This window comes from Falco naumanni, chromosome 2 (genome assembly GCF_017639655.2).
Source record: "Falco naumanni isolate bFalNau1 chromosome 2, bFalNau1.pat, whole genome shotgun sequence".
Classification (NCBI taxonomy): domain Eukaryota; kingdom Metazoa; phylum Chordata; class Aves; order Falconiformes; family Falconidae; genus Falco; species Falco naumanni.
The window spans coordinates 12,617,785-12,631,134 of record NC_054055.1 but is presented as its reverse complement, the minus strand read 5'-3'; the positions used below and the strand labels follow the sequence as shown (position 1 = coordinate 12,631,134).

Here is a 13,350-nt window from a genome sequence, read left to right as displayed (position 1 = left end):
CAGGACTGTCTCTAATTTAAAAATCCCTAGGCAGCTTTTGCCACTGATATTAATGGGTTCTCCTTGAATGCTATCTTGTTCAGGCAATTAAATTTTGCTATAATTATTTAGGTAAAACTAATGTAAACAGGCTGAGTCACGCTGGCGATAGGCTAACTGCAGGATAGCTGGAAAACATGGCTTCACTAACAACATCTGCTACCACCACAACGCTTACTGAGGTGTGTAAAGTCCCAATGACTTTCTTTTTTTTTTTATTATTCTGAGAAAGTTTAAATAATTGCAGACTGAAAATGTATGTTAGGCTGGAAATAGCCCATGAAACCATCTTTCATTCTGTGTATCACAGCATGCTCCAGAGATTATTCAGAGGAGTGTTTTGAAGTTTACAGATCAGTTTGTTCATAAAGCTGATGTCCTATTTGAAAGCTCAAAGAGCCTATCTTAATTGAGCATGGGAAATCAGATAAGTAAAGAAATGACAGAAAAGCTTTACTAATATCAGCTTCTTTCGCTTTACAGGAAGGTGCACAGCGTTAAATTCTGTTACTATCTTAATAGCACGTACAAGCTTTTTTCCTCAACAGTGACAAGTATTGCTTGCACAACACGATGCTTTTTGCAACTGACTTAACTTCTGCATTCTTCCCTGGGACAGTAATTTTCATTTCTCCAAAGATCTGATTAGAAAGGGTGCTTTTCTCCCATTACAGATTTCATTTTTTCCTGAATACAGAGGCCAAAACATTGACATAGTAGAACTGTCATTACTACACTGTATCGTGACTTCAGTTTATGGCAGTTTGTTTGGGGGTTTTGTTTTTTTAATCTCATCTGGCTAAAAACTTTACCTAATTTAATTTCTTTTGCAAGGTCAAAATCCACATAATTTTGGCAAATGTGTCTACGTGAACATTTTCATGTTCAGGTTTGTGTACAGACTTCTTTACAGACTAATTTTTCTTTAGGCTTTCCATTTTCTGCCCGTTGATTTTGGATCCTTACCAATCTATTTCGGACAGATGCAAACTTGAGACAGCTTCTGGGTTGCATTTTGGTTGAAATTACAAACCTCCTCTAATGTTCATCCCCAAACTCTTAAGTCTAATCGACTTCACTGACAAACTCTCTCGATTTTTCAGTGTTCTCTCTTAATACGTAAAAAAATCAACTTAATTGCCAGACAGGTTTGGTTTTACTTAATCTTCTATTCAACATAAATTAAATCAATACCTGCTTACAACATCTAATGCTCTTTCTAAGATGGCTTTTCTGTAATATCATTATTATTAACAAGACCAAACTAAATGGAATAAATGTTCCCAGTTAGCATTAGCAGCCTTTTATCTCTAATCTGCATCTAGGAAGTTTAAAGCTTCTCATAACATGTTAATATTTCTCCTGCTGGTAAAAACTACACAGCTGTCTGTCTGCATCCAGTCTGAGCTGTGATCCCAGCAGACTCCCAGCGGAATCTCAGGAGAACAGTACTCCCCAAAGTGATCTAGAAAAAAATCAATTTTGTTTTATTTATGTAGGTTTGTCTTTACTATTAAATGCTTACATATGAAATTAAGAATTCTACTTTTAATGACAATTTCAAGCAATTTATTAGATCCCAAAGTTAGGCTGCTTGACACGTATTTATTCCCTGTGGTTTCCCAATTTATTTCTTTTAAGCAGAAACAATATACTCCATCTTCCAGCCCTGCAGTACAGCAACTGCTATGCAAACATCAGTCTATTACATTTTCTCAAGTCACCTATTCTGCAGACATTAATATCTGCTTGCAAAACAGAAAAAGCATGTAAAGTTAAAGACAGGAATAATTTGTATAATGCTTCATCAAATTTGCTCTCCTGCAGTTTTTTTTCTTCGTAAACATGGTGTTTTCATCAGAAACTGCCTCACTCTGTCTAGCAAAAATGGGAAGACAGTTTACAATCTTAACTGTTCAAAGCAGCTGTGAAAAATTCCTTTCCTATTCCAGAGTAACAGGAAAACCTAAGTGATTTAAATTTCTTTGTCTTATAACCAACTTTCACTCTCTTAGGAATAATTAGCAATCTTCCAAAAACTTTCCTTGACCCAGGTCCTCCAGTTAAAAGAATGAGATCTCAGATTAGGTCCCTTCTTGCTTCAATAAATTTAAGTTCCTAGAAGATTTTCTTCCAAAAGAAAAACCCAAGTGCTACAATTCCTCTAGAACAAAATTTTAAAAAAGCTCTGACTGAAGAATAAAAGAATCCAAATCAGAGCTCCATGACCTACCACCTACGGGTGTTCAATTCCATGGCAACATGAGACTTCCTAATGATTACTCAGCCTTAAATTACTTTATGCATAATATTAGCAGCCAGTCCTCCTGCAGGGAGCTATGCTATAAAAAAAGTTTATTCGAAGGTGGCTGTTCACAGGAGCAACCTGAACTCTAAGGTAACACTTTTGAATTTTCAATGGGAAATTTCTGTAGGTTGCATTTTGAAAACAGCAGCACTGAACCATTATACATTGTGAGCTATCAGTTTTGCAGTACAGACCAACACAGCCACTACACTGAGGGCTTCCACTGGCTGTATTTGCAGGACAGTAAAACCCTTTATGCTTGATATATGTGTCTGTATACACAGCATCTCACTAAATATGTATGTGTATATAGATATGGATATCTGTCACTGATGTACTGTTTCTGATTTCACCACTTTGAAATACTATCCAGGTTAGTTTTGATTCTCTTTCAGCTGCTGTACTGCAGTTTCTGTTTGGTAAGATTTTGGTTTTTTAAAACAGGCCTTTAAGAAATATTAAGGATAAATATTTTCCTCATATGCCTTCAGAAAGTTTCTGATTTCTAAAAGCTAATGAACTCTGGATTTTGAATTATTCTCTTTTCAAAAGGTTTTGCCAGTATAAGAGAATATGTGGACAGCTCTGCCATTAAAAACGTGTGCACACACTTACTCAAGACATTATAAAACTCCAAATATAGGGCTTGTATCTAATATGAGAAGTAGAAAATTACAATGTCAGTCTAAGAAGTCAGTCCAATTTTATTGATAATGAGTAGAATCTAATCGCAATACAGAATCTCCCTGATACAACTCTAGTAGCCAACAAACAGGAAGGTCTCCAGGGCACGTCCTAATACAGTTTAGCAAATGACACAGTTCGTACACATTCTCAAACTGAATAATGAAGCCCTGACACTACAAAGACTACTAATCTTGAAACAGTCTCATACAAACTTGTAATAACTGGAGGAAATGGGACTGCATTGCTCACCCAAAAGATTGCCTGCAACAGGACTACTGGGCTCATCATTTCAGAAATAGATCAGATTCTAATAGTTGCCAGCATTGGAAAGGGTCTGCAAACTGTGAAAAATACAAGTGCAAATATACTTGCCAAGATCACCAACACTTTATGTTCCATTTTACCAAGTTAATTAACAAAACAAGGAAAAGTACAAAGATAAACATACAGGAAAGATGATTTCTAAACATCTATGATAAATTCCTCTCCGCTTCTCTCCAAACTACTTAACAGACTCAGTGGAGGGGTTTATAATACACAGCTACTATCTGCTGCTTCTGTCATCACTGGAACTGGAAAAGGAAAAGATAAAAGTCTCTCCTAAAAAGCACTCAAAGGAAGCGGATATTTTGGAAGCTACCATCTTCTGAGGATACAGACTGAACATACAAGCTCAAAACTCAACCTGTGGTCTAGAATGAAGTATTACACAAACTGTGGACTAGGCTCAAGGGCTGTAAAATAAAGCAACTTCCATGAAAGAAGAGACATGACACAGCCAAATTAAGAACTCAAGTGCCAAGATCTACCTTGTTATGTCTACCAAATTTCGGTGTTACTTCCCCGGAACTGAAAAATTGTTTTTAAGGCTAGTCATAAAAATGGGAATTGTCCTGGAATTGTCCTCTTTGCGTTTGGATATACAATTGAGATATTCATAGCTGAGGAAACTAGCTTAAAATGTGTTGTAAGAAAAATCTTTACCTGAACCAATCTGATTAATCTCAATATTCCCCTGGCAAGATTCAGTTCAAGAAATACAACACAAAAATAAAACAAAAGAGCAAAAATATAAATCTGTACAAACCCATAAACACATTCTGTCTACTCTGTTATTAACTATATATTAACACTACCTGTTATGAGTAAAACCTCCTGTGCATTAAGATAAAAATACTGATGATTTTTAATAACCATTTTTCTTCTACTTAAAACAAGCTGAATCTTTATATTATAAATTCCCAATAAAAATGCCATTAATTAATATGCACATATTATTGAGAAACTCTTGATATTCTCGGACCCAAAGTTTTTAGTACTTTTATACCCCAAATCAGCTTTACCATGGTAAAATGTTGAAGGAATATGCACACTCAAAACTCCTTATGCAAACGAAGTGGGAATTTCCACCAGTTCTAATTTATTGGATAGCATTTCATTCATGCTATTTTTAACAGACATCAGAGAAAGAAAATACTGCAGAAAACATATTGAGGAACATTTGGTTCAATGAGCAGAGTGAGTTAGCATCAAATGCAGTCTTACTGTTTGGTTAGTTTCAATGAGAAACTGTTTTATAAGTTTTAAGTGATCACAATTTTTCCTGGTTATACATACAGGCAACTTTTTCATAACAACACTGATGAAAAGTGATAACTATGCAAATATACATGCATGCATGGTGAGGAGGTAGGGGAAGGGAGAGAAAAGAAAGGCATTTCAGTATAAATCTGAACTGGGAAGTACGTATGTAATCTTCTTGAAAGCTCTAATGTCTTTATTCGTGTCTATAAATCTGCCAGCTAGGGAGAGCAAAGATTTATGATTTAAATGACCAGACTTTCACTGCTAGAGATGCTTAGGCAGAAAAGTGAGAAGCAATGTCTCAAATAAGTAGACCTGTGAGACAGAGTAGAGAATATTCAAAGCAAATATCTTGCAGACAACAGATAAAGAAATGGGCTTATATAATCGGCAACATACCTATAAAAAAGTGCCAAATGTTAAAAGAAATCCTGCGCAGAAAAAAACCTGAGGTTCTGTGAATGCATTTTTCATGTGAACAGCTCATTCGACCCAAGTGTTACTACAGATTTTATTTAATGAGCGCCACATGATATTATATTAACAACCACCTGATGATCAGGCTAACAGGCTTTTCTTAGTATTTAACTGCAGATCAGCATTCTCCTTTTAAAAGTTTAACACAACAGAAACAAGTGAGTCACTTGCACACTACCATGTGGCTGAGTCCTTCCACGCAGCTAGAGCCAAGCCTGGCATGCCAGCTGAGGGACGGAGGTACTTCCAGTGCAGTGGGATGCAGGTGGTCTCAGTGACGAGATATTCCTATTGTTATTGGGAAAGTGGTGAAACTATCACACTGCTGGATGAAACAGACACCCTGTTAATGTCCTTACTGTGAGGAAGGGAATGAGGAAAAGCAGCGGTGTACCAAATGGGAAGGAGCTGAGGGTACTATGCAAGTGTCTAAGGCATGATGAGAGGGTGGAGATGAAATTGGAGGTCTTGGAGTAAGAAAATAAAGGGGTCACTGGATGCAAATCCACAGGAAACCCAGCTTCTTTCTTTCTGCCCTTTCTGAACCATCGGTCTGAAATGGTACACACAGCCAGAGGACTGGTCCCTCCTCCCTTTGTTTATTTCTGCATTGTACACAGAATATCTGTCTCCAGGCCCCAGCAGTTGTTGACATTTGAAAATATCACACCGTGCTGGAACACTTTATATTTATGCCTCTGTTGAAAGCAAAGTTATATCTCAGAGTCCCCAGAACCCACCATTACTTTCCAATTGCCAAAGCACGAGTTTTTGATGAGGGCAGAGTAAGTCAGCCAGCATGCTCTCCACTCCTAAGTCCAGCCAAAAACTGCTTAATACATCAGTCTCTGTCCTATAAATCAGGGTAGAAGAGGACTATAACTGATTTCTCCTTCCTCTCTCTTTTAGGAAGGACAGAGTAATGGAGGTTACAGAAACCTGACAGTTATTAACAGGGATAAACATGATATTCCTGACCTTAACAGCAGTTACTGAATCAGATGCATGTGCATGCCTCCACGCACACACGCACGTGTGCGGACGCCACAGGACTCAGATTTTCCTGGCAAGTTGTCTGCTGCTGGCAAGATGAAGCAGTAACACTGCTGGCACAGAGACGCTGAGCTGAGGACTAACACAGGCCAGCAAAATCAAAGCGAAATTAAGTTTCATAGATTCCAGTCCTAATTTTCCCCTAGAAGGGTCATTCTCATCATTGTTTCCATAACAGTAATATGTGCTCTTGACAAGTGAACTGCAGTTGTTTTCACATCCAGACATTCTATGTTGGTTACGCTCTGCTTGGAGGCAGACACTGGCTTTGGTCAGCTGGCATTGCAGCCTTTTAACATGATGCATCTCAGTATGTGATGAAATCCACCATACTTCAGTTTGTGCGACTTAAGCTTCCAAAGCACTCAGCCAACACTAACTAAGCATAAAAAATACCTTAACTTTTTTAAAATTAAGTCTGATACCGCCAGCAAAACTCTCATATTTTACAGTGCTAAGAAAGAAATATCCGTATAATCCAAGGAGATGTTCTCATTTAGGGCCAATCCCGTGAGTTATTTGCATTGCCAAATCCTATTTAGGTGCCGAAATAACAGCTGATTGCAAATATTTTTGTGAGCGTGGCACTTAAACCCTAATCTCTGCCAACACACAGCTGAGGTCTATAGAAAACCATCCTCTGAGTTCTTTTCTTTGAAAACTGAATCACCATCAGTTAAAGAAAACCTGGGATTTCTGGGAAAGTTTCCAGAACCGCAAACTAACAATGCCTGAAGCAGCCATGGCCATATTCTATGCCGAGGAATATTTCTTCTTACAAGCGGGTTGATGTAATGTGTGCTTCATTAATACAATGGTTTTGTGCTTTTCCCAAAAAAACTTTCTATGAAAACAGCATTTCCACTGATGCTTGACAAACAAGGAGTATTTACTTCTTAATTTTACGGTCATTCTGATGCATCCTCATGCCCCATCTGCAGTTCTCTTGATGGAAGTGTGTGTGGCTATTGTATCTATTGATTTGGTCAGATATGCAGATGATTGCTAGGAATTATGATGGGGGGGGTGCCTATTGATACTGTATTTCATGTGATAAACTGTGTGCTTAATATGAAAACCATCTGTACGTCAAGGAAGAGAGAAGATACTGCAATGTACAGTGCCGACTGCTTGTTTTTCTCTTTGATGGGTCCCTAATTAACTGACTTTTCTTAACTGATTGCCAAGGGGATATGCAATGCCTCTTCCTGAAAGACATAAAACAGAGAAATGAGATGATAGAAAGAAGGAACACACTCCTTCCTTCAAGGACAGGTTTGAGCCTGAAGTCTAAACAAAGAAAGGCTGAACTAATTGTTCAGCCTAAAGAAGAGAAAATTGATGAGGCTTATGGAAGCCCACAGATTTTTTCAAAGAAAAAGGAATCATCTGTTTCCCATGTTCACAGTAGATAAGAAAAGTAGTAATGGGCTTCATTTATAGCAAGGGAATCTGGGGTAAGATAACTGAAAAACAGTGAGGAGAGTTCACCACTGGCACAGAATGTCTTGGGAAGTTACAGATTCCTCATCAGAGCTGTTAAAGGGGCATGTTAGACAAGTTCATCAGAAATTAAATGGGGAATATTAATTCCACAGTTAGACAGGAAGATTGATTCACTGCCTTCTAGACTGTTTTTTTAAAATTTTTGGTTCTATGGCTTTTAGAAGGTGTTATCCTGTGCTAGGAGCAAGCCATGGGAGCAGGATAAAGAAAGATGACTAGGAATAATGCAGACTAACTTTAGACTTTTCCTTTCTGATGGGGTGAAATTAATCTCACCCTAAAAGCTTTTTCAGCAGCTTTACAGAAATACAGTATAGATTCAGAACAGCTAAATCAGGCATATAGATCTCTTTACAAAAGATCCAGACAGTTCTGGAGCATAATCCACACTAACTGTTCTAAACATTCATCTTCAACTAAGTCAAACATCTACCTTGTCAATAGGTCTAAGTTTTATTTACTAAGAAAGAAACCTACTGAGACTGGCTCAGCTGCAGGTACCTACTCTCTTGATACCTAGAGATAGCTAAAATGGATCCCAGTACAGCTGATAGGTCTTCCAATCCCAGAAACTTTGTCTCTTACTTGCCTCTAGTATCAGGAGCTCTGAACACACACCACAGAACAAGGGTATTCTTTGATAAACAATTCCCAAAAGCCCAGGGCTGTGGTTGTTTAAGTATTCATTCTCTCTGTTTTTCTTGCCCACCTTAAAATTTTGTTTTTCTTTATTCTTTAAACTGCAACACCTTAGCTATTATTCTCCTCATCTGGCTGAAACTGGGAAACACTGGAGGGATGTAGTGACTGAGACTAGCACAGTGTTGCTTCAAGCTGCTTTTCAGGGAAGCAGAGACTGGCTTTCCAAGCCTTGCACAGTTGGACAGCACTTAGTGATAATTTTAATGTTCTTAGATTAACTATGAGGAACACACAGACACACAGTGTGATCCCACAAACTTCATCTACCAAGCAAAACAAGCTGAAAGCTCAGTTGTTTTCTAATTCTCTCTTCAAATCTTGTTCTTACCTCTCTTACCTCAGAAAAGGCTGGGTAGATGTGTATCAGCTGGTATATCAGCTTTTAACGGCAAGCAACCTAAACAAGTTTTCTGATACCAAACTTCCCCCAAAAATATAGAGCAAAGTTGAAGTACATTTTGCAAAGAAATTACAGTCTGGAGTCTGATTTTATGCTCTTTCTTTGCTCCTATACTCAAAATAGTCATTCATTGAATCTTTACCTAGTAGAAAAGCAAACACCACAACAAATTGCTAAAGCTGTATTTTCAGCCTAGATTTTAAGCGCTTTTTTTTCCAGCTCAGCATAATATGGGTTTTAGCACCAATGTTCTAGAGAAAGACTGCTTACTCAAAGAGATGATGATATGTCAGACAAATAAAGACTAGGCAGAGTCAGGCTATGTCTGTACTTTGACACAAGACCTCCAAAAAAGAGCTGTGTACTTCAAAAAGGGATTTAGACAAATATGTTGTCAGCACTTCTCCCTGAGCCAGTGCTGGAAAAACTGCTGCAGGATTCACTGTGAGGAGATGCCAGGCAGCTGCCAATGTCATCTTTCAGATCAGAGACACAAATGAATCCAGACTATGCAGTCAGCTACCTGGTTGTCCTGTCGTTAAAGGCAAGAATGACTGTGCTGGCCACATCGCCAACTGGGAAACTCCCCTGCTGCCCAAATATGTCCCCTTACCTTTCTAATTCCTGTCCTAAAGATGCCTAAAGTTACTTTTCCATGGTTTGTACATTTCACCTTAGAGGCAACTACAGCAATTTCATTATTGCAAAGAGCAAACCTGGTGCATCATTTGATTTTTATTTCCATATTACAAGGCCCTCTAGAGGAAGGCAGAATGAGTGCTTGCTCCTGTCTGTGCCTGACACAAAATGTCATTCCCGTGTCCAGTAGGAAAGATACTCATTTCAGACTCATCCCTCAGCTCACAAGGTATGGTCTGTGCAAACCACCTTATTCTGCTCCTACACAAGCTAATGGAGCATTTGTCTGGATCCAAGTGAACCAAGAAGCCTTCCAGTTTCACAGGTTAGTTAGGGAAATACAACTGCACCATCATTCACAACTGCATCATCTAGCATCATAAACAATGATGAAGTACTGAAGTTAAAAAACCACACACATGATGACTATGAAGGAGTTACTACTGTAACAAAGTCTTTTCTGACTGATGTTTCAGTCAGCTGTTCTTTGAGATCTTTGATATTTCAAAAAGATGAGAGCAGCTGATACCAATGGATTACAAACACACCCTGGGCTGAGAGAAAGTGTAGGGGCAATAAAACCTTTGCTGAATCTTGCTGTACACAAAAATAAATACAATTAAAGTGGTAGATTTTTTTCCCCCAAATTTACGAAACATAGTTTTTTTCTTCCTGCCATGGTTCCTAAATTAGAAATATTCTTTGTAACAATATAGGTATTTTCAAATTGAACATGAGGATTATGTACATTGATCACATTATTGTATTAGTCAGTGTCTGAGAAAACAGAAGTCCCTGAATTTTCTCAGATGACTTTCGCTGCATTTACTGATTATATTTATCTTCCATACAGAATTGTATCTATCTTCCTTTATCATATAACTTGTGAAATATTATATAAATCTCAATTGTAAGAACTGTGAGCTTGAAAGATTATGACAAAGCAGCAGAATAAATTCAACAGAAAATAAAGACAAAATGCTAAGACAGACATTGGAAAAAGAGGAGTTCCACCAAACACATAACCATTTCCTATGATATACAAAATTCAGGCTAAAGTGAAGTTTGATGCTAGATAGGCAGATATATTTCACTGGGTAACTTTATTGTTCCTTTCAGTTACTTATTTTCAGTAGTCAGAATTTAAAGAATAAAAATATTTAGGCTCTTTCTGAAATCAATTTAGGTGATACAGTTTTGTATTAATTAGTGTGATATAGAAATCTGCCCTCTACTCTGGTTGTAAAAGTTTTAAAATACACCTTCTTACCACTTTCATCCAGCAAGAAATCATCCTGGTAACGGAACTTTTCTGGTCCACATGCAATAAAAATGTCATCATCGCCAAAGAAATCCTGAAGGCACATCACCTGCAAGCAAAAGGGAGAGGAAGGCATTGCATGAAATACCTCATCATCAGAATCGTAAGAACAACAAATGCCTCCTTGTCTCCATCTGCATGAACACTTTTAATGGAATCAACAGGGCTTCATCTCCAGATAAATTTCAAAGCTGTGCTCTGACCATCTGTTACAAGTGAGAAACACTTTCATGGACACTGCAGGAAGAGAGAGATAAGACAAAAAGCTGTAACTGTCACATTTATTACATGATGCATCAATGGGGTATGAGGTAAATGCCTTTTGTTTATGCACAAGGTACTATTCAGTACTTAGTGGATAATTAATTTGCTTTTGAGCCCATGTCTCCATCCTTTGCAATGAAACAAGGTTACAGCTTTGTATGCAGAATAATGAAATGGAGTTATTTCAGCAAAATCTCCCTGGCAGGGAATGGAACTCATATGGGTGAACTGAGTCTCCATCACACTCTTCCTCTTCGCTAGCAGAGTCAAAATGAAGCCTCTTTGAAGGCATCAAGCTGAACAGTCAGGTGAGTGGGTAATGGTTCTTCTAGTACTGAGTAAAAGGGTAACCCCTTTCTACTCCCAAATATGAATAATCAGGATTACACTGGTGTATTATCATGTCCATACAGGAGATTTCCAGGGAGACCTTATTGTGACCTTTCAATATTTGAAGGGAACTTATAAGAAAGATGGGACATACTTTCAGTGGTAGGACAAGGGGTAATGGTTTTAAACTAAAAAAGGGTAGATTTAGACTAGATATAAGGAAGAAATTTCTTACAATGACAGTGGTGAAACACTGGAACAGGTTGCCCAGAGAGGTGGTAGATGCCCCATCCCTGGAAATGTTCAAGGTCAGCCTGGACGGAGCTCTGAGCAACCTGATCTAGTTGAAGATGTCCCTGCTCATTGCAGGGAGGCTGGACTAGATGACCTTTAAAGGTCTCACTTTGATTCCAATTCTATAATTTCCTTACAAGAGCTTTTACTTCACAAGGCACTATTTAACAGTTTAATGTTTCCATTTATATGACTACTTTTACTAATATTCTTGAAGAAAAATCAGTAACTTTCCCATAATCTGACATTGGACTTGCTGATCCAGTTTTGACAGATTTAAAAAAAAAAAATTAGGTGTCTGACTACCTTTAAAAAGTCAAAGACATTTGGTAAACTCTGTTCCTGTTTCACATTTACAAGAAGATTTTAAAAGGCTACGTTCGCTTATTTTTTTATATCGTGTTTTGTAAATAAATAGTGCACTAATATTTGAACAGGATAATTTCACAAATAGACTTTCAAGTTTACAGACAGGAAAGTAACACATGAAAATCTCGAAAAATTGACAAAATATTTGAGAACAGTCTAGCTAACCTAATAAAAAGCAGGGGGGGGAAAGCCAGCATTTAGAGCCTACAAAAACACAAATGAAAGAATTGGCCAATGAGGTATTTCCAGGCTTCGGCATAAAAGCAAGCACCTTTCTAATCTGCAGAGACTGGTGTCTAGGGGTTATAAAATTCACATCATGCTTCCGGGAAACATGCCTTAAGGCTTTGGCATCTACAACAGTTATAAGCCTCTACGCTAGAAAAATCTCAAGGAAGAAAAATAGTGGTACATATCATGACTTGCTTGCAGAGTAGGAATGGAGAGTAGAACTAGATGAAATAAATACCCAAAGACACAAAGGTAATCCCCAAAACTCCTTTCCTTAAGCAATGCACATATTTTTAAATTCAACTCTACCACAACCCTATTCCTATCACGACTGCCATCTTAACACCTCACAGTACCTGAACACCAACATTAAAAATGTTAATATTTGACAGAGCTTTTTACCATGCTCCTACTCAGTTTATGTTCTATTAGTGTATCAGCCTCAGCAACCTTTATATAAAGTCATTTACTTACCATCTTTTTTTTTGTCCACAAGACATATCTTGACTATCTTCCCACCCCATACTCCCACCAAGTTTCAAACATCTCTTCCCTTCAGTCAAGTTCCTCTGAAATTGCTACCTCTCCCACAGCATGTACGAAACTACTAATTCACAAAATGACATTAAAAATCCTGTTATTTCCTGTTGCCTCCCAAGTTTGACACACTTCTGGGGAGTGATAACCTTTACATTCATGTTTATACCGAGCAGAGTATTAGAAACTGAGCAAATAATAAGTCACGCTAGGCACAAAATTGATCTATTTTGACAACAAGGACGAATTAAAATCAAATTCATATTTGAATAATAATTTTTAAAAAGTATGAATTTAATAAAACTCAGAAATGCTTGTCTCTGCCCAGTTAAGAGGATTTTATTCAAGCCTAACCAAGACATTAAAATGGAGGTAACAACACCTAACCAGGCTCAACTCTGCCACTATTTAAAGCATCTCAGGTTCAATCAGTGCAATTTATATGCAAATAAGAAAGAAAATAGGATCAGCACAATAGAAAAATAATTTCTACTTAGATATCCTTGCATTTTATTAAACTTTACACTCATAATTTAAAGTGTTCTTATGCTTGCCTCTTTTCTCCATGCTCTCAGTTTCCTATAGTGTATGTAAAACTACATACGCTAC

General features: G+C 37.6%; 1 protein-coding gene across 3 annotated transcripts in view; it reads right to left on the bottom strand.

The window, feature by feature from the left end:
* Positions 1 to 13,350, bottom strand: part of DCLK1 (doublecortin like kinase 1) — a 262,095-nt gene that overhangs the window by 115,386 nt on the left and 133,359 nt on the right. For all 3 annotated transcript variants that reach the window (XM_040583371.1, XM_040583370.1, XM_040583374.1), the window contains exon 4: positions 10,666 to 10,765. In XM_040583371.1, coding sequence (XP_040439305.1) covers positions 10,666 to 10,765 — 100 coding nt within the window. The remainder of the gene's footprint in view (positions 1 to 10,665; positions 10,766 to 13,350) is intronic.